General features: G+C 41.5%; 1 protein-coding gene across 14 annotated transcripts in view; it reads left to right on the top strand.

Annotated features, from left to right (window-relative positions):
- The window catches only part of TNIK (TRAF2 and NCK interacting kinase), a 382,525-nt gene that overhangs the window by 195,403 nt on the left and 159,920 nt on the right, over positions 1 to 27,202 (top strand). For all 14 annotated transcript variants that reach the window (XM_046658783.1, XM_046658791.1, XM_046658784.1 and 11 more), the window contains exon 3: positions 26,413 to 26,469. In XM_046658783.1, coding sequence (XP_046514739.1) covers positions 26,413 to 26,469 — 57 coding nt within the window. The remainder of the gene's footprint in view (positions 1 to 26,412; positions 26,470 to 27,202) is intronic.

The raw sequence follows: 27,202 nt of genomic DNA on the forward strand, positions 1-27,202 counted from the left end.
AGGGGGTGGGTAGATTCTGTTGATCTGAGTTCCCTTTGGGGAGCGTGATGGAGAAGGTTCTTCACCCACGTTTGCTCTAGGGTCTTGGTGGCCCTGCCAGTCTAAACTTCTTCCTAGCTGTGGCATTTCAGAAAATTTCAAAGAAACAAACTATCTTTTGATTTCTTATATTCTTGAAATCAGATCTATGAGAAAGAATGTTAAGACAGCCATAAGGTCACAAGCTCAAGGTGAGGGTAAGGGTGACAGAGGAGTCAAGGTCTCATTGCAGAGTTTGCTTTTAGCTGAATTTACCAGACAAGCCAAAGCTGAGGGTTAAAGAACCGAGCAGAGTGAGGGGCCTGAAATCGGAGACCTTCCCAGCCTCCCTCCGGCTGCCAGAGGGACTGCTCTGGAGTCCTGGTTTAATATTCCCAGATGCTTCAGTTATTTCACAAAATTGAGGAAGAGTGGCTTACTGCTGCCCCAGGAAAACTATGTATTCTAAAATGTGAAATGCTTCACCACACGCTCACTGCATTTAAATTCTCTTTAAATTTCCGTTTTCTCTGTCTTACTTTGTATAATCCCAGCTGTTGATTTTCACTTTCTTAGGGGATTGGATGATGTCACTGGGACCTAGTGCTCTCCTAACCCACCCCCCCAATCCCTTTTTTGCTTTCTTACAAAACCCAGTTAGTTTTTTCCCTCAAAAAAAGATAAACTAACTGAACGGCTTTCTTACATCAAAGTTGCATTGTGCACATCAAAGAACCGATTTCTTGCAATGATGTGCAATACTGCTGTAGTTTAATTCACGCTGGCAGGCCACGCGCTTGCTTCAAGACTTTGCCTTCTAAGTGGAGAGAGCAAGGCATTGTTAGCACCATTAGAGTTTAATATGCAGATAATTGTAATTATCTTGATTCTGATCATCTTGAATTATCAGAAAATAAGTGGAAATTGGTGATGAGGTGACACTTTCAGGTACAATGTTGTATATATGGTGCACGTTCTTTCCATGATTTTCTTTATATCCTATTTTCCCCCTCAGCCCAATTTTTAATATCATCTACTTGTATAAGTTACATGTTAATTTTCTACCAGCTGCCCAAACCCCTTCGTTTTCCTAGTTCTTGTGTTCAGAGCATTTATCTAGAGTTAAATTTTGAGGCCTAGTCAGTCATTTATTCAGTACTTCCCATATGCCCAGCACTAGGCTGTAGCCAACTGGTGGGCACAGGGAGAGTGTAGAGGCATTCTCTCCCCCATACATTGCTTAGTGAAGATGTATTTACAGAAAAAGAAAGAAAAACTAGAGAGTAACACTAAAGTGTGTTTAGGTGATCTATTAAGAGACTACATAGACACCCTAGAATTTATCTGTGTAAATGAATGTCCTTCCTTCAAAGTAGAAGATTGTACCTATTTCTTTCAAAAATGATGCAATAGCCCTACATATTTGGGCACCTGCATCTTTTGGTGATGAGGTGCAAAGACTGCAAAGTTGCTTTTTTTGGTCACTTATCATTCTAGCTGTCCAGGGGTCTTAGCCAATGTGACTTTCTTCCTTTCTTACCTGTTTGGAAAGACATTAAACTCATTTAAAAAGTCAAATATACTCTCTAACAAATAAAGATGGATCATAATTCTTTTTCAATATTCAGAGGAATGTGATGAAGCCCATTTCAAAATGATTTATACATGAATGTTGTTAGAGTCTAGAGACAAAATTCATTTTGAGTGCAAGTCCTGGTAGTTTTATTCAATAAAATTGCACACAGTTATTTAGATTAAATAGCAAATTGTCTATGTAGGAATTCAAATTCTTGATAATTTAGGCCCCAACTAAGTGCATATATTCTGTGGATCTGAGTTAGATGAAAAATCTCATAATAAAGAGCATCTTTGCATTGTCCTTGTGCCCTGCTCCCACCCCAGCCCTAGGATGCTGACCTGCCCAGGCCAGAGGAAATTATCCCAAGGCAGTGGCAGGAAGGTTGATAACTGTGATGGCATTTCCTACTTCTCATTTCTGGGCCCAGCTCTCAGTGCATGCCATCAAAACCATGACCCAGACATGCTAGATGTCATCTCAGGCCTTCAATGGCAGGAGTGGCCAGCCTCATGCTGGAACAGACTGAAGCAATCTTGACACTCTTGAAACATAATCTTTTAAAGGACTCGTCACTTCCTAGCAAGTTCTTAACGTGTTTCTTGGTCTCTGCTGTTGGTCCAGGGCTTCCCAGACTATATGCAGGTTGCAACATGAGTTCTGGTTTAGGCTCATCTCCAATACGCTGCTGCCCACCTTTAAGTTGTCTGGCAGTTGATGTGTATAGGTGATACCTTTTGTTGGGTTTTGCTGGTTTTCTTGCTGCAGTTTAGATGAGCTTCAGCTGTTCTTCAGCCACACAAACACTTTCAGATGCACCAGAACACATTTGTTATTTGGTGCCTTTGAACAAGATACAGTTACATGCCATGTAATGATGTTTTGGTCAATGATAGACCACATATGCAACAGTGGTCCCATAAGATTAGTACCGTATAGCCTCGGTGTGTAGTAGGCTCTACCATCTAGGTTTGTGTAAGTACACTCTATGATGTTTGCATAATGATGAAATCGCCTAACGACACATTTCTCAGAATGTGTCCCCATCTTTAAGTAACACATGACTGTACACCGTATTTGACAGTGGTCTTGGACACCATCAGTTGATGATTACTTCAACAGAGGATTGTAAGAAAAAAATCTCCAACATGAAAGTCTGGAATCCCAAATGTAAAGTAATAATGGAAATTTGTAGCATTTTTAGAGCATTATGCATTTTACAAACTTTCATATGTCAGTTCATTTAATTCTTACAACATAAGGTATCATTCCTCTAGTTTTATTAATAGAAACTGAAGCCCAGGGAGATCCAAGTGATTTGCCCATCTGTGGTCACCCAGCTGCTGGGTGACAGCACCTAGCAAAGAACCAAGGGCCTCTGAGCACAGGAGCCGTGTTCTTCCTCCTCCCACAGTGGAAGTAGTTGGAGTCCTTGCTTTTCTAAGTTAGCTGCGTGGCTTTGGAGGAGTAGGATGGAAGGGGTTGATATCTGTGGGCACAGATGTCTCTAACAGCTCTAATATTCTTTTCTGGTCTTTCAAGTCTACCAGATTTTAACACAAGAGATTAAAGAAAAGGCATCATTCACATTTCTAAGAATCCCCATCCCGGAACATTTTTGGGAGCCAGGGCTTGAATGACAACTTAGAATTTTTAATGTGCTGAAGCTATTTAACCCAAACCTTACTTCTGTGGAGAAGTTGTCTCTTCCCTGTCAACACCAGTTTCCCAGGCAGACTGGGCCATTTGGTCTCCCCAGGGTCCTCCGCATGAATGTTAGAAGGTGCTGATCCTGGCAGAAAGCAAGCTTCCATCCAGGCATGGATGAGCTCCCTCTAGGAGGGGGAGACCAGTGTGGACCGAAGTAGATGGGAAGTCTTCCTGAACACATGACATCTGAGTTGTAGAGTGGAAGCCGGGTGAAGTTTGGATGGGGAGGTAGTAAAGGCAGAGGCATGGAGAGGGTATGCGGGCACGGCTGAGAGCCTGGCCTTACCAGCTGTGTGACCCTGTGACTGTGCCTCACTCTTCTCATCTGCAGAATGGGGAGGTAACAGTATCTACTTCACATAGGTGATGTGGGGATTAAATCGTTATCCATCTAAAGTCCTAACTTGGCAAATAAATACTCAGGGAAAACAAGCTATTAGCTACTAATAGTGAGAGCAGAAAGCCTAGGAATAGTTGGAGAGTCTTGGTGGGTTGGGTTGGATGGGCCTCGGCTGACAGGAGAAATCCCTGCCTGCTTCAAGAGTGGGTGACATAAATAGCTGTGGAATAATTCTATGTGAGAACGTGTGAAGTGTATGCTTCCCTGCAGGCCCGTCACTTTAATATATAGTAAAGGGCAGTAATAGCTAACGTCATAGGGAGCAAATTTGACATTTTTTCATTCATCTTTTGTAATGAATTATTCCAGGTTGAATTATTACCACTATCATTCCATTTGAATATGCCTCTTAAGGCAGAACGTCCTAAGGGCTGCTCTGGATGGGGTTAGCAGTAACTACTGCCTCTAATTTGCCATCTCCACCCTAGCCCCTGCACCCTCAACCTCCTTAGATTGTCTGGTAATGGTCTTTGGGGGCTGGAGTGATTCTTCATTAAAGAAAATGACAGCCTATTTACATTTGAACAAATCTGATGTTCTCATTTGGGTATATGCCTAAACGTACCTGGGGTGAAAATATGTGGTGTAACATCTCCTAATCTTCCTAAATCAGCCTGGTATTTGATAGCTAGTGGAGTACAGTGTAGTAAATAATGGCTGACATGCCACTTCATGCTAGATTTATGTTTTATGAGCTGAAATGGTTCGTAACTATTTTTGTTGCCATGTTAGATAGCTATTTACTTTTAATGCTTTTATAATAAGAAAACACTATGCAAAGATACATTTTAACAGGATTTCATAAGCTTCCACACCAGAGGTAATAAGCAGAACACTGAAAATAAAACTATCACTTTCACTTGCATTTTAAGTCAGATTTATCGCTTTCTTTCATTTATAACTTGGTTCTAGCTTGAAAGCAAAATCACCATCTTATTATTTCTTATTCAAAGGTTGGAAGAAAAAGGTACCAAATGAAATGATTTTGTATGAAAAGATCACAGGATTTGGCAGCAAAGGTCTGGAATAAAATGTTGGCCTTGCCATTAACTAGCTGTGACTTTGAATAAGTCACCTAATCTTTAGCTCATTAGTGAAATGGAATAATATCAATATCATAGTTGTAATGACACCCACTCTCGTGACTCACACCCTGGACTTATCGTAACCCAGGTCTGTTCTGCTTTTAAAATCGGAAATTTGCAGCATCCCACTCTCAGAACACAGCCTTTGACTCTCCGGGTTTACACTCCCTGCCCCCTGCACAGCCGCTCTTTGATGTTGAATAAGCCCTCAGGTCTCTCAGTCCCCGGGAAACTTTAATAACTTGTCCGTCCAGCCTTGGGCCCCATGGTTCCTTAATTTAATCATTTTAAGCCAACATATGCTATCTCCTTTGCCCTTTGTTCTTCCAGAATATCCACCTTACAGACCCCCTACCTAAAATCGGTCCAGCCGTTTGCTTCCCTTTTCTGCAGGTGGGCTGTACAACACAACTCAGGGAAAAGAGCAAGCCCCAACCCCAGCGAGACACTCAGCACTGCTTAATAATCTACGGTGTGTACCTGCTCAGCTCTGTCTTGTTCCCTAGAAGAATTACTCCAAAACTTCACCTCTCCTCCCTTCCATTGCCCCCGTCTTCATTACTTTCCACAGGGGACCTTCTTGCCTGCCTCTTAGAGAAGAGGAGCTGTCGGACAGTTATCCCACAGTGCCCCTCTCTCCCGCCACAAACTCATCTATGCTCACCCACGTTCTTATCCTCTGGCCTGTCTCGGTGCAATACTTTTCCCTCCTTCTGTTCAAGACTCATCCTTCTCAATGGGCATGGGCTCCCTCCTCCTCCTGATATCTCCCAACTTTCTGTCTGCATTGTCTCTTTCCTCTCAGCACTCAGACGTCTTTAATGAAACCTCAGTATCAGTTTCCATCTCTTTCTAGACTGAGCCAACCTTTTTCTACCTTCTTTGTCTTCACTCGGTCACCCATTTTTTCTTTCCTTCTGTACAATTCAGTTTCTATCTCTGGCTCCTAATCCCTGCTTCCATCCCCCGGGGCCTCATAATTGCCAGACTGAATGAGCCTGTCTCAGTTCTTATTTCACTTGGTCTCCTGTAGCGTCTGCTTCTGACTATACCCTCCTTTTTGAAACTCCTTATACCCTCTTTTCTGAAATTTTCTCCTTCTCTTTTTTCCTCCTTCTTTGATTTCCATTGACATTGCACTTTCTCTTTTCCCACCATCTGGCTGTTTTTTCTTAGTGTCCTTTGTGAGTCCTTCTGTCTCCATAAGACCAGCTTAGCTCCCTCCACTGGGCTGCCTACAGGACACACGTGTCTGGATGTCCATCAGGCCCCTGAAAACCTTTTATGTCCCAAACTAAAGTCACCTGCTCCCTCTTCATGTTTTCCCCTGAGTCTTCTGTCTCAACGAATGGAACCCTTATCCACCCAGATGTACGCCCTGAAAATGTCAGCTTCTTCCTAGGGTTCTTTTCTCTCAGTTCTCCAACACCCCATATAAAAGTCCTGTTGATTCTACTGCTTCTTTATTCCTTGGATCCATTCTCCTCTCTGCCACAGACTTTTTTTCAGACCTTGACTGTTTAATAGTCTCTGAATCTTGGTGGAAGATGGATGAACTGCAATCTTGGAGCTAATGGTAGTGGATGGGGAGGCGGGGAAGGGGTGTAGAAGATAGTGACAGGGTGTCCTCTCTGGAATCCAATCTGATCCTGTAACTCCCTGCATAAACCCTTTTAATGTCATATTCCTTAGCATGACGTGGCAAGCTCTTCTTGATTGGGACCCTGTCTACTTCTTCAACCTTATTTTGTGCTGTTTTCCATACACATATGATGTCACAGCCATACACAGATTCTGGCTCTTCCTAATACGTTGACCTTTATGCTCAGTGCCTTAAATGCCCTTCCCTGTCCTTCTCCTGATCGAGTTCCTTTGATCATTTAGTACTGAATTTAGGTCCTCCTTCACTACCATTCCTGCCCAGACCTGTCTGAGTGGGCTATTCTAGCTCCTATTCTCTGTTATATTTGGGCATCTGTCCATCATAATAGTTTCTCAAGCTGAGACTTTCTGAAAACATTTTGGGAGAGAAACTAGTGCTGGAAAGACTAAGGTTGCAAGTAAATTCCTGAAAACCCTGCAAAATATTTTTTGTTTGCTGAAAATGCAGTAAATGAACACCAACAGGAAGCTACGTATCTTAAATAACAGATATTTTGGATAAGTCATTTAGCTTATTTGTGCCTTAATTTCCTTGTCTGTAAGATGAGGATAATAAGAAGAAGAAGAAGACCTACCTCATAGTTTGTAATGATGAGTTAATATATGTAAAATGCTTAAAACAATGCCTGATATAGTAAGCACTAAGTAGGCGTTAGCTATTAATAATAATTTTCACTTACCAGCTGTGATTGCCACATACTGTTTATTATTTCCAGTCCCCTTATTTTTACTGAGGTGATTAGAGTCTGTCTTGTTTTGAAGTGTGAATATGAAGACATTTTCTTTGCTTCTCCAATCCAAGTCTTCCGTGGGGTCTAATTTATTACTCACAGCTGTAGAGTCCTCTTAGTTTCCACTGTTGTCTCAAAGATGTACCTTTTTATTGGACATGGGAAGAGTTGGGTGATGTATATCTAAGCAAGTTCAGCTCCGAGTAGCCTAGTATGCGTTTCCGAACGCCTTTCCCCGTGCACAGGATTAGCTCTGCCTGTGATATCCAGAATGTGGCAGAATAGGCTGACCTGGCTTCGTTAACCTCTTCCGCAACATCTTCTGTCTCATTCGCACACACAGCTCTTTGCCCTCTACCTGACGTCCACAATCCAGCTTTCCTTGCCTTTGCTTCCTTTATGTTTCAAGGCTGCCCTACAAACACCTACCTCTGCTCCCACCTCCAATTCTCTTTTTCGTACTATTTCTGACAGGACTTGATGTTCATTTACTTAAATTAAAATATTCACAGTATTAAAAATGTTAAAGGAAAGCTGTGACTGTTCCATGAGGGCAAAAAATAGCATTTCATTCATATATGTATTAGAGTAGGTATTCAGAGGAAAGTTATCCAAAGCAAATGAGATTATCTATGGGAAAGAAATGTATAATCTGTAAAAATCACCAATCAGATTTTTAACATCTAATCTAGCCTTCCCCTCTTCCATTATGTAGTACTATAATATCTTCGTCATACCAAAATCTTGAGGATCTAATTCTATTGCCATAAAAGTATCTTAAAACGATGTCCCAACTTTCACAGGTAACTCAGACCCTTTAATCACCTTCACAAATATACTTTATATGAAAATTAAAAATTTTAAATTGTGGCTTAAATCTGTTGTTTCTTTTATTTTTAATATAAAAAGGTGATCAACTGTTCTAGTGACATTTCTCTAGTTAATGTCTGCTATTGTATTTTTTCCTCGGCCTGTTCCTTAGCTTGTGATATTATAAATGTGTTGACATCCTTCCCCAGATCCTTCAGATCACTCTCACAGGATCCTCTAACTTCTCTAACTTCAATTTAGGTTGTAAAGTTTATGTTAATTACAGTCTTTACCTAAGTGCAGCGTTGAAGAGTAGAAGTCTGTGGTCTTCGTTTTGTAGGACCCCAATCCCTACACTACTGGCTCCTTTGTGTACGATGGAAGAAGTTCAACAGATCTGAACTCCTGCCTCCTTTCATTCTTACTTCCTTTTCCAAGTCACTTGCTTTAATACTATATTTCCTAAGAGTATCTGAAAATCTTAGTAATCTAGAAAGAAATTGTTCATAAATAATTATTGGTGTAGTTAAATGCAAAATAGTTAAGAAGCTTATAAAAATCTTTCTAACTTCCTTTTTCATAATTGCATAGTAATTTCAGGTCTCTTTAGACAAGCACCTAGGACATATAGAGAGAGAATCAGTAAGTTGTTGTTATCCTATTGCCACTGAATTAATTTTTCAAGTAAGTGAAGTATATCAAATATGGGTGTGTTAATTAATAAAATATAATCATAAAGTTCATTTCCATGTGACCTTTGTAGCACAGAGGCCAGTACATTAAATTTCAAGTTGAATCATATATTTTTCTTAATAGTTTCTTCACCTAAAGCTTTGGCAGAAATAATATGTGACCAGACTAGAGGGTGATTTTGTATTGCTAAATATAGATTGGGAAGGTAGGAAGTTCCTTTTTTTTAAACTCTTTGAGAAAAGCTTTGTTTTTTTGGGATAAGTGAGTATATTTGAGAATTATTATAATGTTGATTATTTGAGTAAAAGGGTATCTTTGCTGAGAATAGCATAGCACTACCACAAAGTTAAAATTGTTATCATGGCCTTAACAAAACAGCCTCTCTAAAATCTCAATCCTCTTCAATTTTTTTCTGCAATAAGGTTGTTCTTGGAGGACCTTGCAAAGTAAATTAGGGAAGAATATTCCGGATCTAATAAAAATGGTTCTCTCTCAATGAGATAAGGTGGATTTCTTTCTTGCTATTTTCTTTAAGGTAATTATTCTGTCTTGTAAGGACCACATATATTAGAGATTTTCTTTCTAATGGTGTCCTTTTCAAAATAAGATGCCATGACTTGAGGAAGCCTCTGAAAATGAAACAAATAGGGGGGAAAACTCCATATTTTTATAAATCTTCTTTAGGAGTAAAATCTATTAAACTGATATTTAAACTAGTGCAAGAAATTTTAAGACTTTTAATAATTACGCTTATTATTGTCCAGACCCCTCAGAGATAGACACAGTGCTTTATATATATAACAGATGCTCAGTAAGTAGCCTGTGAATTTAAATGTTACTTAACAGGGCTGCCATATTGTTCAATTCCAGGAAATTCCATTCATATAGAAAAGAATGGGAATGGTGTTTCTCAGAGTTGTGTAACAAACAATGTGACTTATGACTAAGGTAAGAAGGTGTTTTTAGTCTTAGAATTATTATGCCCACTTTAGGTGAAATTAGATTTTTTTCCTAAGAACTTTCTTTGTAAAAACTTGACCACATTCCAATGTGCACTAATATTCATTTCAATTTATACAAATGGTGCCTTTTGGAAAGTTTTTTATTGACTCATTTTGCTTAATAGTGGAATATTGTACTGATTGTATTTACGACATGTTGTGAGTCCCTGAGCAGAAATTGTCAAGGTTAGACAACTCTGTTGGAAGTTGTCCTGAATAACACAATGAAACGTTGACTCAATAAGATGAGTCATAATAACTCATTCTATCTGGTTGCTCCTGTTTGCATTTTTGTTCTGTAAAGGAAAACAGGCATAGCAAGTATTTCTATTTCTCTTCTTTATAAAATACATGAAATGTTGAAGAGATTTGCCTAGAGCCTTACTGAAAAATTGAAAACTGATCAAATTCTGAATAGCATCTATATATTTTTACTCCTTCAGCTTTACCGTATATACTATCTTCCAAAGATTTTTTTCATGGCTTCTGAATTTGTTTTCTAAAATGTATTCTTCTCAAAAAGATATAAAAAAAAATTTTAAAATGTAAAATCAGAAACATGATGTGTTTAAAAAAGTATAATCCAAGCTTTTAAAACATATGTACAATTCTTATGTATTTTTCAATAGTCAGATCTATAAACTGTTGAATGTGCATCAATGAGTAATTAATACATTGTATTATTATTGGCATTAAATTACTATCATATAATGGTTTCTTAAATCTGAGACAAATTTTCTGGATACCTGAGATATCCTAAGGTATATTTTAATACTAAAAACTCTCAGTCCCCTTAGTCGCTTAAATGAGCACCATTTTGATTTTCTTCCTTTCCTTTCTAAAGACAGAAGCTACCAATGAAATAAACCATTAACATTGTAAACACAAGATTGCTGGGTTAAATGCCAAAGAAACATAAATTGACACTGATCTTTTGGATAGCAGGCGAGTCCCTAAGGCCCCAGGTGATAGAAATCAGGTCCTGGCAACTAAGTTTAAATTAGACCTGAGATTTGAGTCTTTGGCCATATGCCAACACACATTGCACAACTGGAAATGAGGAAGGAAAGGAAGAGGAGGAAGGAAAGGCAATTCTTCATTCTTTTGTGCAGGTGACCTTAGCTGATGGAGGTCTGAAAGGTTCGGGCAAAGTTACCAGCTCCATCTTTCCACATTTATGTCAAAGAAAGGTTATCAAACGTTCTCTGGTTCAAAAAGCACAGCTTCATCCTTAATTGCTATCTGTAAAGTTGATCTGTTGGCTGCTGCTGGCAGGAATATAAATTTGAAGATGCATTCACTTCTACTTCTATACTTTATAGCTTTTCAGTACTCTACATCATATAACTTTTCAAGCCATGTTGCTAATATTTAAATAAAACAATTACATATAATTACACAAATCTTCTTAGACAAAATATGCTCTGATTGTCAGGCATTTTAATTTAGAGCTCTGTTCCTTACCCTTTACACTTTAGGAAGAATTTTAAATAGAATTAAAAAAGTGGGAGACGATCCATTCTTACTTGGTTTACTTATGTGCAAGGCTGATCTGAAAGGAAAATCTGACCTGCAAAACACTTGATTCTCTGGGGCTGGCCCCGTGGCCGAGTGCTTAAGTTCGCGTGTTCCGCTGCAGGCGGCCCAGTGTTTCGTTGGTTCGAATCCTGGGCGCGGACATGGCACTGCTCATCAGACCACGCTGAGACAGCGTCCCACATGCCACAACTAGAAGGACCCACAACGAAGAATATACAACTATGTACTGGGGGGCTTTGGGGAGAAAAAGGAAAAAAAGTAATAAAATTTAAAAATATATATATAAAAACAAACAAACAAAAAACCACTTACTTCTCTGAGCCTCAGTTTCCTCATTTGATGACTGTCCTTGTTCTATCAGCTGTTTATGCCTTCAAATAAGAGATGCTATAATTTTTTAAAACAAGGCAGAGGGACTTAAAAAAGTGTTTCCACAGGGAGGTTGGGAACTCATTCTTACAGCACGTATCGATTGAGTGCTCATGGATCTGCTACAGAAGATAGAGTAACGAACAAGACAAGAGATATGCTTGCCCTCAGGATGCCTCCATTCTAGAGAGAGATGTCCAATGTACATGATAAAGAAGTAAAACATGTGATTTGTTAGGTAATGATAAAGCAGGGAAGGAGGACAGTAGGAGTTCAGACAGAGTGGAAATTTTAGACAGGATGGCCAGGAAAGGACTCCTGGAGAAGGTGATGTTTGAGTCAAGATTTGAAGGAAGCAAGCAGGCAAGCAGAGCAAGAGGAGAAGTGTAAAAGCATGTTGGAGGAAACGGAGAGGGCGCTGTGCTGGGAGTGTGTGAGTAAGGGAGGGGAGTCAGGGGAAAGCAGGAGATGAGGTCAGAAATAGACCTCATAATAACACCAAAAACACTGCAATGTCATCATCATTTACCCAGGCACTATACCAAGTGTTTTCATATATATTAATTTAATCCTTATTATTTTATACCCGTTTTACAGATAAGGAAACTATAGACCAAAAGTAACTCTAGACCCAGTAAATCACACATGGGCACCTCACACCTCCTCCTTTCCTCTTCCACACCCATCTGTACTGCTTGCCAGGCTCCAGCACAGATGGGTGATTCTCTCCTAGCCTAGGGGAAATTCCTGCTTGAGAAGAGAAGATTGTCAGAAAAGTCAGCAAGATGCTGTCCTTGCCCTTCTCACAGTCCCCAACAGTCAGTCCAAGCCAGAGGCATGAAACTGATGGGAGAGAAGAATTTCACTGGCATCCGGGAAACCTCGCGCCCTCCTTGAGAGGAAGCTACCTGACAGGTCACAGTTGGATTGCAGCTAAATTTAGCTGTGAATCAATGCATTCACTAACTAGTCAGCTACCCACCCATTCCAGCCTGCCTAGAGCTTGGTGCAGGTCACATTTATTTAAAAGAGCCCTCGTTCTTTCTCAGGGTATCATCATATTTCGCCCACGTCTCCTCCCCCAAGATTTCTGACTAAATTATCCTCAGGATTGTTTTCAGAGGGAGGGTATAGGTTACTGAGAGGCATGTGAGTACTTACTCCTAGCAGCGAGCTTCCAGGGGATGGATGTGTTTGCTGACAAATTGCTGTAGCCTGTGTTGCCACCACTTTGAAAGATTATGAATATGTAAGAGCTGTCCTGCATTTATAAAATGGCTTTCAGTTTTCAAATGTCCTTTTTGTCCTCTTTGCCTTCTTACCCAAAGAACGATTTGCAGGCCTTGGCTTGGAAAGCACTATTGTAATGCAGTCTGTGCTGACACAGAGGACTTGTGTTTGGGGGCAGAGAGATTTGCAGCTTTGCAGAGATCTGGGTCTTCCACTATTGCAGGTGGAACCAGTGCTATGCCGTAATCATTTCCTGCGCTGTGCAAGATCCATATTTGGATGCTATTCCTTGGCCCCTTCTGAGAAACTTGAATTCTTTAATCCTCAAGTACCTAAAAGGTGGTGAATGGTTGTCACTAATATAGAATAATGTTGCTCATCTTATTCTTTCTAAAAAAATTGAATTCTGCTTTCCTTATTTCTGAGAAACAGATCAGTTACAGCAATGACAAGATTTCCTATTTCCCTTTATTTGGAGAACTTATGTTGGATAAAGGCAAACACCTTTATTCTCATATAGTTGACCCCTATGTTTTAAGCATAAAGTTTCATCATGATTTATATTTTAATCAAACAAAATAATGTATTCCTGAATCGCGCTGCCAATCGTTGAAAACTATAACTCAACATTTGAAAGGATGGAAAGAAACATACACACACACACACACACACACACACACTCTATAAAGAGTTGTTGAGAAGATCTAAAAATTGTTGAGAAATGAAAATAGAATAGCTTTCCAAAATTAATGTAATTGGCAAAATTATACCTCTGTGTCTAAATATCATAAACCAAATTTTATTTGGCCCCAATACTACTTTATCAGTTTTTTTTTAATTTAGAAAATGCTACTTCATTAGGAGACAGTGAAGATCTTGTAATTGGCCTCTTACATATACAAAAACCAGATGGAAAGTGGTCTTATGGGCCATTGGGTATTGCCTGTGTTTTAAAAGGCCATGGGTGTTGGAATTTGAGAAATATGCCCCTCACTAGTAAATGCTGCTAAGCCAAGAAAGAACAATACCCACCTCCCTCCAGAGATCCCTGAGGGCAAGACCTTATCTTTTGATCTTTGTAACCTTAGTGCCTCTGGGGTATATGACATTTAGTAGAATTCAGCATTTATTGAGCACCTATTAAATGTCAAATTCTTTTAAAGCAGGGTTTGTCAATCTTGGCCCCCATTGACCCCAGTTTTGGGCCCAATAATTCTTTGTTGGGGGAGGGGAATGTCCTGTGTACTATAGAAGGTTTAGTAGCATCTCTGGCCTCTACTCACTAGGTATCAGTAGCAGCAGTTGTAACAATCAAAAAATGTCCCCAGACATCCCCAAATATCTCCTGGGGGTGAAGCCAAAATTGCCGCTTAAGGTGTGAGGTAGAAACTTGAACTACATTTTTTAAGGATAAAAATTATATAATTGTTTAAAATTCCATCTTCCCCAAATCTTTATCTGCATCCATATATGTATATGTCTAACCCTATATCTATACACACACAGCACATACCTTCTTACAGAGTTCTTACAGGGGCATTTGGTTGGGAGTGCTCACTGTAGTCTTTTTTCATGGGAATCATTATGACTGCAGGAGATTGCTCACTAAATTTCATCTGTCGCCTGCATTCCTGCTCAGATACAACTAAAGCCTATTGAAATTGATTTTTGTGTCAGCAACAGAGCTGGGATTCAGTTAGAACAGGAAAGCTTCCCTTTCATTACTAGTCTTTTTTCCCCATATTACTTTAGATTTGGTGCGCCCTAATTATATTCCAGTGCTTATCCTGCTGACATTTCTTTTGTTTTAATTAAAACTTCTGGAGGTTTGAGGACACTGTGGGAGAGGGTTTATTCATCATGAGCCCTGAGAAAGAGTCAAATGGGTCCCTATTTGTGTTCCTGCCACCCCAAGAATGATAGCTGGGAACACTGTGGTCCCTTCCCTTTGTTATTTCTCATCACACCAGTGCTATCCTTTCTCTTCCCCCTTAGCTCCAAGCTTCCAGACCTGCTTTTGCTGCTGCCACAGACATTCTGTTATTAAGTGACCGAGACAGTACCGTGGGTAGACTGGCTTCCTATTGAAGCCATAAATTAGGTGAAATGAAATGCAGCACTGCCTTTTTATCATCATTATTATTATTTATCTTTGCACAGTTGCCTATGGTGCCAAGCCAGCCCCACCCACTCCCGCCCACGTGGTTGTAAATTTCTGACCAGAGGGGCCAGTATCTGGCTGTAACTGACAAACCTCTGCAGGCCTGGGGAGAGGACATCATATATCTTCTTAATCTGCTGCTGGGAGCTGGGATGGATGGAGTGAGCAGAGTGTCTGCTTGAGGTCCTGAGGGGAAGACAGAGTCGCCTCCCAAAGTAGTCCATAGAGAGGGAGCTATTGATTCAAAGTCTGAAAAAATGAGCTGTCCTTCTCCAAGAACAGCAGGAACAGTCCTGCCTCCAGTTAGTATTCTCTCAGGAAAAGGGGAGGCAGAGATGGAGGAACCTGAGCAGGGCACTGTCTGGGCCTTTCTTCTCTCTTGCTGTATCCTTCTCTCCCTGACCCTTTCCTCAGGTAAACTGTGAAATGCAGATGCCCCCATCTGCTCAAGCCTCCGGGCTCGCTCCGGTGACCCAGTGTGTTAGTTAACGCTTGGAAAAGAAAGCAAAAGCAGAATCTTCTTCAGCAAAACACGCGTTAGACCATATGGCTTTTTCCTCCAGTTACGATACCATGAGCCGTTCTTATAGTTCCTTATTTCTTAAGAGAAAAAGCTTTCTACCACTCTTTTCCTCAGATTATCTCAAGCTTCTCCCAGGTTAAGCCATGATGGATCACTGGAGTCTCTCTGTTGACTGTGATTTGAGGCAGTTTATGAGGTCCGCCAGGTCCGGGAACTCCATGTTTCCCAGCCTTATTTAGCACCTACTCTGCAAGACCCTGTCCTAGGCAACATCAGAGGGTAAACAGACGTAAGGCAGAGTCCTTGCCTTTGAGGAGTTCTTGGTTCCAGCGTGCAGAAGCCATGTGCCTGACAAACTGACAGTCTCAAGGTGACAGGGAGTAAGGGAACTCAGAGGAGAGAAGTTGGTTCCAATACAATTCACCCCGCCTATTGTAAGCTATCAAGAGCTGTATGCTGTTACATTTCACTTTTATAGACTGCATGAAGAACAGTTTCTCTGTGTATCTTCGGGGGATTACTGACCTCTCTACGGTACCATACCTATGTATTTTCAAACACTGTGCCTGGACTCTCAGATGTCATAGAGTACTAAAATCTCACCCAGCCACCCCCAATAAAAAACGAAAACAACCGCTGGGATCCAACATAGGGTTGTTTACTTTTACTTTTGAAACATTAAGAACATTTCATTAATGGACATTTTTACACCAAAAATCTTAAAGAAGCCTGCTTAAGTTGAATCTCTGGCTTTCTGAAAAAAATTGCCAAAGGGTTCTTATTTTTCTCCTTCTACTGAAGTTGAGCATAAATTTCATCCTGGCCTGGTGTCCAGGAACCAGGGCTTTTAAATGCCATCTCTGTCCCCAGGACTGGGGAGATAGGGAAGGCTGAGGGGCTGGGTGGGAGGGGTAGAATATTGAGGAGGGTGAGGAGTTGGCTGCATGTGCGTATTCTGTCCCCATCCTTCGAACCCCCACATCTGAGGGGTTCAAATTTCTGGAGGACTAATCTTCCCAGAAGTTAATACATGAAAGCCACCAATGGTTGTGGTAATTCTGTGGCATAAATTAAGCCAGAGCCAGTCAGATCTTTGGTTTTGTGCTCAGTTTTTGGGTTAAGAGAGGAGGTTACTGGGAAATGCGTTCTTGGCCTAAGGCCATGGCCAAGAGACTGATTCTGCCACGTTTTTGAGCTCTCATCACCCTACAGCCTGTCTGCCTTGTCACTGCTGTCACTTCAGCTGTGCATGCCTTTCCTGGGTACAGACATTAGGCTCCCTGCCATGGAATCTGCATAGATTAACTATTATCTGCTAAAAATTGTCACTATTGGATTTTTTTCCTTTAATCATCCCTTTTGATTTATAAAGTAAGCCAAACTGGCTGCCATCAAGACAGAGGAATCCTAATTTCTAACAAAGAAAAACAAGACACAGTCTTTCTTCCCCACTCCTTGTCTGTGAGCAAGCCTCAGTCCTCAGCTGGCCCAGCCCTGAACAATCTTGAAAACAGTCCATTTTCTGCCTCTCAGAGGTGCCAAGCAGAGGAATTCACAGGGAGTGGTGTTGAGATGGAGAGCTGTTGCTTGGGAACTGTCCTCTATCGGTACCTTGCTTCATCTTTGCCACAAGTCTGGGAACAGTGATGGCTGAATACACAGCTCTGTAGATATGGAGAGCAAGACTTTTTAAGCTACTGATATTGAATCTGAAGTGAGTTCACTCACCCGTTGCACAGCAAGCCAATCTTTGACACTGGGGGTAGTGGAAGAAAGTGGTAATTTTATTATTGCACAGTGCTGAGCAAGGAGAGAGGGCAGCTAATGCTGAAATCCCAAACTCCCCAAAAAGCTAAAAGGAAGGGTTTTTATTTGGGGTTTTAGGTAGGGGAGGCGGAGCATATAGCCTTGCTGGTCGGAGCGTTCCCACCAGCCTGTATCTCTTGGCAGGGAGGAGATAATGAATCCAGGTGCTTGTCCTTGGTGGTGTCTGTCTCCATGGAGGATAGTGGATTCTGGAGCCAGGAAGCCAGGGAGTAAGCAGGGAAAGAGTGTTTTGGTTTTAACCCCATATATGTTGAGTTTAATGTAGGGAAACGTATCAGGGTCGGTATCACTACTGATGAGTGGCACATGCAAATCACGGAAAAATAGAGGCCCCATTTAACCTGGGCAAACCCTAGGAGTAGACACTGTGCCAAGTATATTCTGTGAACATTCATGCTCCTGGATCTAAGGATCTTTGGAGTCTTTTCATAAGGTTGTCCTGTCCACCTCTTTGCGTCAAGGCACCTTCTGTCAAAGAAAGGCAGCATTCCTGAAGACATCTGGATTGGTGGGCTTAACTAGGCTTTAACCTGAACTGTGGGTGCTAAATCAGAGTTCCCTTCACTCTCATCCTTATAGCTCAGTGGGAAAGCTAAAACCAACTTCTGGTATCTGTGATGTGTGGAAAGGGGAAGTCAATTGGCCTCTCTATAGAGTTTAAAGGAGCTTCATCCACTAAATTCAGCTGGCCAACTGTGGTCTGAAAATATTAAATGGAAAATTCCAGAAATAGACAATTCATAAGTTTTAAATTGTATGCTCTTCTGAGTAGCATAATGAAATCTTGTGCTGCCCCACTCTGTCCCACTCAGGTCGTGAATCATCCTCTTGCCCAGCATATCCATGCTGTATACACTACCTGCCTGTTAGGCCATTAGTTAGGAAAAAACATAGTCTCTATGGGGTTCAGTACTATCCCAGGTTTCAGGCATCCACTGGGGTCTTGGAATGTATCCCCCTTGGATAAGAGAGGGCTACAGTAAATCCTGCTCGCAATCACCCCATCTGCTCCTATATACTTTGTGCCTGGATAGAAATAGGGGGGAATGGGAGAAACCGATGTGGACATATGGATGGTGTTGACCAAAAACTTGAATACAACCCTCAAATCTTGCTACTTCATTCAGTCTGTTGTTTATCCCTGCTGTGCCCATCACTGTGGGAGGCACAGGTTAAATATATATTCAATCCATTCCCAAGTCTTGATGATTTGACCTCCTGAATATCTCTTGACTGTATCCGCTTCTCACCTTCTCCATTACCTCCATCCTAGTCCAAGTTGCCATCATCTCTCATCTGGATTACTAAGTAGCATTGTAAGTGTTATTCTTCTGTCTTTGCTGGTTTCCTCTATTCTCTGCCCTGTCCCTGGAGTGATCTTTTCAAATGCAAACTTGATGACTTTGCACTCTTGGTTCTGTAGGAGAGGAAACCTTTTCCTTTCTTCCCTTCTGGGTTCTTTGGGTAATAATTAAATTGAAATGAGACAGATTAACAGGAGAAAACCAAATTTAATTTCATATGTATGGGAGCTCATAGAAATATGAGACTCAAAGAAGTGACCAAAGCAGGCAGTTTTTATACCTTTTAAACAAGGAAACAACAAATTTGTGAAGAATTGACAAGACAAAGGGGTTTAGGCTTGGAGTAGTAAATTAGTAAAGAAGTAACAAGATTTCTTTATACGGCCTTTTTGGCTGTGAATTCCCCATCTCTGGCGATAAAGATGTCGCTCTTTCTTCTGGTACAGGGAGGGTACCTTTCACATGGGAGATTTATTTCCTGCTTTTAGGGAGACAGGGGAGGGTCAGTGTCCTTCTTGCACTGGCTGTTTCTTAAGTAACTTTAATTCAAAATAATTAATATGCCAAAATGGCATACTTTGGGGTGGCCTGTCCTGAACCCCACCACTTCAAACTCTTGAGTGGCTGCCCAATGGTCTTAGGATAAAGACGGTGCTCCTCAAATTGGCCTGTGAGGTCCTGCATAAACTAGCTAGATACTTACTCTCTACTACAGTGCACTGGCCTGCTTTCAGTCACTGAAATGCTCTAATAACCATACCACAGGACCTTTGAACATGCTGTTTCCTTTATCTAGAATATACTTCCCAATGCTTCACTTAATTTATTCTATTCGTCTTCTAGGTCAGAACTTTTGTAAAAATTTTCACCTCAGATCCAGTAAGAAATATGTTATGTTAGTATCAAGAACACCCATATAGATAGGTAGACAGAAAGGTAGATAGATGATAAATAGATAGATAGATTGAGTCCTTGATTGAGTTTCCTAGGAAACAGATTTTGAGGACAGAAATTTGCTTGTAGGAAGTGTTTTGGGGCGTGCTCTCAGGATCAACGCCTGTGAGAGAATGAAGACAGATTTAGGCAGAAGAAGGAGTTGAATGCAGTGACAAGGCCCCAGGCAATCCCACAAAGGAGCTTTGGAGCTGGAATAACCCTTCAAAGTTGTCCCACTTTGACATAAGCAATGTAGGCTCTTATATTCCTACATCAACTGGTCATTGAATGCTTGCTGCCTCCAGGTGAGGGGCGTTCCCTTAGGCAGGAACCATGACATTGGGTCCAGCTGCTCTCTTTGTCTAAGGGCAATTCCTGGAGAGAGACTCAGAGTACCTCAGCACTGAAGGAGGGATCTGAGTGGCACACCACATCGTCCACTATAGTCTGTCCCGTGTGATGCTTGGATCCACTTGCTTTGTCTAATAAGTTCTGGAAACAGCTCCTCTAGTATTCTGGCTGGTCTCTTTTCCTTGTCAGAGTTATAAGGAGAAGCCCCCACCATTGCGTATTGTCTAATGGTTGCAGCTGATGCTCATCGTCTCCCTTCTCCAGTACCCGGTTTACTTCTCCTCCCCTTGCTTGGCATCTTGGCTGGTCTATATGGCAGACTTGTTGGGCTGACCCAGATCCTCGTTCCTGAGAAGTCTGAGCTCCTGCTCATCTTTCTCAAGATTGACTGCTGCTGATATCCATTTACCAAAAAATTTGGATAGTATTTAAAAAGACTCTTATCATCTACAGCCTCAGGGTAGACAAAGCTGAGGACCAGACCCAGGAATTAATTATCAGGGTAGAAGAAAAGGTTGACTCTCCAACTCCAGCCTAATTGGGAAGGAGTATGAGACTCTGAAACTTGGAAGGGAGACAAGTCGATGCACCTGAAAGCTTGAAATCCCTGATGCCCTGGACCCTCTGAGCCTGCAGAGCGATGTTCCCGTCTTGTTTGAAGACCATGCACAGACCTCACCTCCCTTGTGATTTTCACCCTTTGCCTTTAGTTGATGATTAATCACCCTTGGCTTTTCATTGTCTTTCTCTTGTATATCAGTGTCTCTCAGCAAAAGCCATCTGATTCCATCTTTTTAAACTACTGTTTCTTCTGGACCTCTCAAAAGTCTGCAATATTGGACTCACTGGTGTCTTCCCTTGCACCTGTATCTTACTTCAGTTCCCCACTAGTGAACATTTGACAGTGACACTGCTACGGTGCCCCAGGGGCTATCAGTGAGCCACCTGTCACCAGCGATGGGGTTTTCACTCACAGCTACTCTTAGGGCCTGTTTCCTTGGGCCGTTCCTGACACCAACTGTCATAAGTGGGGTTTCCCTGGAAACAGGCCCAGAGATGGAGATTTACATGCAGGAATTTTACTGGAGAGCATTCTCAGGATCTATACCTGTGAAGAAAATAGAACTGTGCAGAGGAGTTTAACTGCAATGCAGTCTCAACAAAGATGTCAGCCATGCCTAGGAGAGGTCAGGAGCTAAGATGGTCCTTCAGAATTGTCCCGCTTTAAGACAAGAGCTGGGCCTTTATATGCTTGTATCAACAAGGAATTTGATATGGCTGTCCCCAGGAGGGAGTGTGACCTTGGGCAATACTCTTTTGGCTGAGAGCAATTCCCATAGATCTCCTTGGCTGAGACCTGATGGGTGCTGCAGTCTTGAAGGGAGAGTCTGAGTAATGCACTTCAGCATCAATGACAATAGACAGATAGATAGAAAGAGACAACAGAGAGATAGATATAATGTAACATTTGATCCATGAAACAACAGTTGCCATTACTATGTTCTACACTCTGATTTTTTTCTATTTGATTTGATTTATTTTCATGGTTCTTAATGATGCACGTTTTGGAAATCACAGTGTTGGATATGATCAGTGGGGTGGGGTTAGTCTAGGATGCTATGGAAACACAAAGGTAGGACACACACTCACAATTAGGAAACTGAAGAAGTCTTCCTCCATAAAGATGAGATCTAACGTAAGCTAAACACAGACAGCTAAAAACACTCTCTACCTGTGTGTGAGTCCTTGGATCGGGGGTGGGGGAAGGAAATCATAGGTGGAGTGTCTGCATTTTCCACAACCCCAGTTTGCTTCTGTGCTCTGCTGGAAACAAATGTATTTCAGTGACCTAGAAATGAAAGTACTGTCTCTTCCAGGCTAGCCTCAGGCTAGCAGCTCAAAAGCCATCTTGCTGTTCCTTAGAAAATAGCAGCAATAACAGAACTGAGGCTTCCATGGCTATTTCAGACAAAACCGTTGTTTTTCTCTTGCGTTTGTTTTAGGGAGGAGAGAAAAGGGTAGAGCACGATAATCCTTGAGTAGTTTAGATTTAGTGTTGAATTATTTGTATGGAACATGAATCAGCATAGTTCTTTACCTCAGTGGTGAGGTAGAAGAAAGGGAAAGAGTTGCAGAGTGAGGTTTGGAAGTGTGTCCGAGGACCAGGCTGGACTGGGCCGCCAGCTCCGAGGGACCCCCACCCTCTGCATCCTGATTTGATGCCCTTCCCCGTCCTTTCTTGTGGACAGGCTTTTTATGCTTGGGGACGTGATGGACATTAGGTTTTGGGTCCTACTGGAATATTAATTTTGTCTTTCTAGATTTAGGCTGTTATTTTTGTTATTGTTGGTTATTCCAGTGGGAAAGAAATCTTAGTTTATTCTTTTATTGAGAAATGACTCAGCAACTGAAAGCTGATGGGACAATTTCTCTAATTTTTGTGGAGAAAAAATTTTTTTAACTCTTTTCTCTCCCTTTAGAGGTTAGTTTTTTCCAGATTTTGATTTTTAGTCCTTGGTTGAATATGTATTTTAGATCCAAATTTAGATGGTGCCTATGTTTGAATATGAATTGAATTGAATTAATTTCTCTCATAAGTGGAAATAAATTAAAATTAGGAGTAATATTAAATTTCCACTTCAGAATTCTCCTGTAATAATAACATCCTCCCTCATTGCTCTGCCTCAAGTCGAAAAAATAAATTTTAAAAAATCCTATGTGAAACAGAGATGAATGGTTCAATGTTTAACTCAAGTTAAGGAAAATATGAAAAGGAAGTTTGTTTGGAAAATTATTTTTAAATTTCAATGGTAAGGATTCCTAATTCAGGAGCTGGATGGCAGAAGTGGGACAGAGGAGAAAGTGGCCTGGGTTTCAATTCTCCTTAGTTGTGAGGTTTTGGCCTTGTCTCTGAAAGAAGGGGGTTGGATTGGGTGCCTTAAGGGCTCTTCCTGCTCCATTTATTTGTGATTTTATGAAGTTGCCTCTTTAAACGCTGTCTTAACCGTGATTGTGCCTCAGGTTTCTAGTGATCAGCTGACTCCTGGCCATTCCCTCAAAGTCCCCCTTAATCTGGATCCTGATTTGGTTTGACGTTCTCCAGGGATGTAAAGGCAGTTCATACGGGCAGCCTCCTCCGTGGCCCTCCTGCATCAAACGTGGACAGCTCAGCAGCTTTCCTGTTCCAGAGCATGGCGATAGCTTTGCCCGGGATGCAGCTGAGGCTGCTAATTGTTCCATCTCCAGGATCTCATTTCAGCCCAAACTGCCAGCACTGAGGTGTATTATTCCGTCATTGTCAGACCCATTGAGAACTGTTATTTCAGCTTGGAAGTGAAATTTAAAGTGGCAGAGGAGTAGTTTGTTTCCTCTTCCAATATTACCTTCCAGGACATTACAGCAGTGACTAAAACCAGAAACAACCGTGTACCCTAAGTTCAAAAAAGTAGCAGATATTTTACTTCGTATTTCAAACCAAGACCTGCCCAGTGCCTTGCATTTGAAGTAGAAAGTGAATTGCTTGTATCCTGTCTGCTCCCTGGCCTTGTGCCAGTACCATGGGTTAGGTCTGCTCAGCTCCCAGGCTGCTGATGGAAGGAACTGGGTGTTGATGTGTCTTTGAGAGAAATTATTGACTCAGAAGATTCTTTGTTTCTTAGGGCGTTAAAAATCAAGTGCAGCTTTCTCAAATTGTGTGTTGGCAGAGGTGCCTCAGGGACTCCTATGGGGGAGGAGGGGCAATTGGGAGGCAGAGCCGACCGGACTTTGCTGGTCAAGCCCCTGCGTGAAACAGGAGGATTCCATTTAAGATTTTTTGGTGGGGGGAAGGGTCTGCTGCAAACGAAGCCAGAGGGGAAGAAAGGGAGAGAAGGAAGGGAAAAGAGAGAGGGAGAGTGGTCGCCCACTGGTCCTTTGGGCTCAATGCAATAATAGAAAGAGGGATGTGTTTGTTGGTAGCGCAGAGGGAGGAGCAATTGACAGTGAGGTTTCAGAGGAGGTGATGCTTGAGTTGAGCCCAGAAAGAGTAAGTTTACTGGGAAGTCGGAAGATGAAGGATGTCCCAGGCCAAGAAAACGCACTGTCAGAGAGGTAAGAAACAGTATAGCACATTTGGAGAGCAAGGTTTAGTCTCAAGGACCACAGATTAAGAGTAGATGGGAGCCTACCAAGGGGTGTGGCAGAAAGGGGCCAGTTCTTAGGGGATCGCACACAGGTGGTTGCCTTTATCAGGCTGTATGGCACCATTAAAAGTTTCAAGGTGAATCAGCTTGGCCTTCTGTCTTTGTCTCCAGTTCCCCTACCCTCCTTCAGTGCTTTCCTAGAGAAGCAGCCATTGTTTAAGCTAAGATTTATGGCCCTTCATTTAAAGACTTTATGTTCCCAAAGAGAAGCTGTTGTTCCTTTGCTAAGGTCATTATTACTGCATCACAGACTCTTACTGGGATCTGGACAACCCTGGAGGCCATTCAGTGAAGAGGGCGCTGTTGCTACCTCTCCCTTGTGTGAGGTTGACCTGTGCTCTGCAGGAAGGCGGTACTCCTGGCACCAGGGCCATAAATAGCAGTAGCTGTACATGACCCCACTCAGTCATTGTGAAAACTAAATTTCCAAGTGCTGTTTGGGATGGAAAGGGGTGGTGGTAACAATGATATGTACTCCCCTCACCCCTAATCACTAAGCCCAGTCTCTCCACATTTTGTGGATGGAGAAACCTGGGCCCAGATGGGTTACATTACTTGTCCCAGAGGAACTAGATGATCATGGGCAGAACCTGGACAAGAACCAGGCCTCTGGAACTCCAGTCCAGGTCTCCAGCGCCTTCCCTTGATTTCTTGAAAGTTGAAATAAGTTTGAGGAGCTGTGCCAGTGACCATATTGGATTATGGTCACACACCACATGACAATCTTTCGGTCAATGACAGACCGCATGTGTTACGGTCGTCCCATAAATTAGTAGCGTATAGCCTAGGTGTGTAGTAGGCTATACCATCTAGGCTGTGTAAGTACCCTCTATGACATTCGCACAATGACGAAATCCCTAATGATGCATTTCTCAGCATGCATCCCCGTCTTTAAGTGACACATAACTGCACTGATTTAATGTCTCCTTCTTTGAGCTCTTTCCTGAGTTGGAGGAAACAGGGAGTGGAATAGGGGCCAAAAGGTAAAGGAAGCACTTTTAGAATTAAGGTAAATGTAAAAAAGCTGAGATATATGAGAAAGGGGCAAGCAGCACCAAATCCATCACCACTTCCCAACTACAAGTGCACGCGCCTCCGTGACCTGCTGTTGTTAAGTCATAAACACGCCACACCAATCTATGGGATAGACACCCACTGTTCCAGGTACTGGAAATACAATGATGAGACATGGGTCTTGCCTTCACGAAGCATATAGCCTAGAGGGGAAGACATTTAAAATTAATGGCAAGACAGGGCCATAAATAATTATAGCCAGCCTCTGCTGATAGCTCATCCGTGCCAGGCACTGTCAAGCGCTTCATATATATTACCTCATGTAATCCTCACTGCAATACTATAAGTTAGTCACTACTATTATTTCCATTTTTCAGATAAGTAAACTAAGGCCTAGAAGGTTAAAGGTCTTCCCTAAGGTCATGCAGCTGGAGTTGAATCCAGCTGATCTTGGAAACTATATTATACTGCCTGATAGCAGTAGTAGGTAAAATGTATTTTAGAAGCCATATATAAAATGCACTTAGAAGTAATGGGTATTTACCATCTTTGCTATTGTCTGAGAGTCAGAGGTACACTTTAAGTTTGTCAAGGAGCAAGCGGAGGGAAAGCTTCTCTTCTGGGATTGCCTCCCTCACCACACCCTGTTCTCTTCTGATTCTGTGCGGTTGAGGCTTCACTGTGGTTCCAAAGGCCGAAGACGCCCACTGTGGGGAAGCAGGTGCTTATGCTCAACAATATCTCTTTGATCACAAATGTGAGTTGCTGTCTGTTTTATTTTAGGCCCCCTTTTATGATAAAAACAAATGAACAATCTCAAGTGAATAATAGCAGAATCATATCCAGTTGAGACTGTGACAGTACAAGCTATTTTAATGATCAAGGACACTCAAGTTTCTTCACACACTGAGTATTTTCTGACAGAGGAGATGCTTGTGTCGCCTCCACCTGGGTCTAGCTCCCCTTCCCTGTGAATTGACCTCTCACACAAGCCCTTAGCTAACACCCTCAAGAAGAGGTAGAACCAAGTTATTCCACGTTGCCTTTTTTATTCAACTTGACAACCACCGTGAAAACAAACAGAAGAGACAAAGTGATGGAGATTTTTACAAAATAAACGCTACATAGAAATTGATCTTCAAAGCATTTAAGGTTTCTGTGTGTGTGTGTGTTTCTGTCTTTCCCATTGGCGTTCTGTAACACTGATCTAGGTGATTGTTTTCTCTAGTTGGAACTGAATGCTAATATTGCTCATCAGAACTAAAGTCTTTTATTCTTTTTTTCTTTATAGGGTCGTCATGTCAAAACGGGCCAGCTTGCAGCCATTAAGGTTATGGACGTCACAGGGGTAACGTATCTTTATCTTGCCATCTCAATAGCTATATATTTATAATAGAGAAGTTAGGACTAAAAAAAGTCATTTTCAGAAATAAAATCTTCTTAAACATCTAAGATCTTTCCCCACTTGTGCTTAACGTAAAGAAGTAAGAATATTCAATAGCTGACTGAGAAGACTATGGGCAAATTACTCAAATTAAATTAGATACCTATGCAGTTAGAGGAAGAATAATGTGTGCTGGTAATTTACATAAACACAACCAAGGATATTGGCATATGAACACAGAACAAGGATTTGAAGATATTAAAAGAATAATACTGAGATTACACAGAAAGAGATGGGTCTTAACAATTTTCCCAAAGGTCCGCCTAACACTCAAGTAGACAAGAGTTTTGGTAGCTCGAAGATTGTGTTAGGGTATTTAACATGAATATTTTCCTCTCCCAAAATATTATTGACCAAATCATCACAATAATCACAGATTCTTATTATGATTGAAACAAAATTTCTGCCTGGATGATCAAAAACAATCTAAGGAATAGACTTTATTTTAAATACAATCTTACGCTTTCAATCCTTTTTGCTAGGTCTGTTTAAAATATTTTAATGCCTTTTCAAGAGTCCAGAGCAAAAATCAGACTGGAAAGGAGTCCCTGGACATCAAAAGCGTGTTAATAGTTTGCTGTTGTCTGGGGGTTTTTCTAAGATGTCTGTCTGTTGTACATAAAAGGTGAAAGACCAA

Source organism: Equus quagga, chromosome 4, assembly GCF_021613505.1.
Source record: "Equus quagga isolate Etosha38 chromosome 4, UCLA_HA_Equagga_1.0, whole genome shotgun sequence".
NCBI lineage: Eukaryota > Metazoa > Chordata > Mammalia > Perissodactyla > Equidae > Equus > Equus quagga.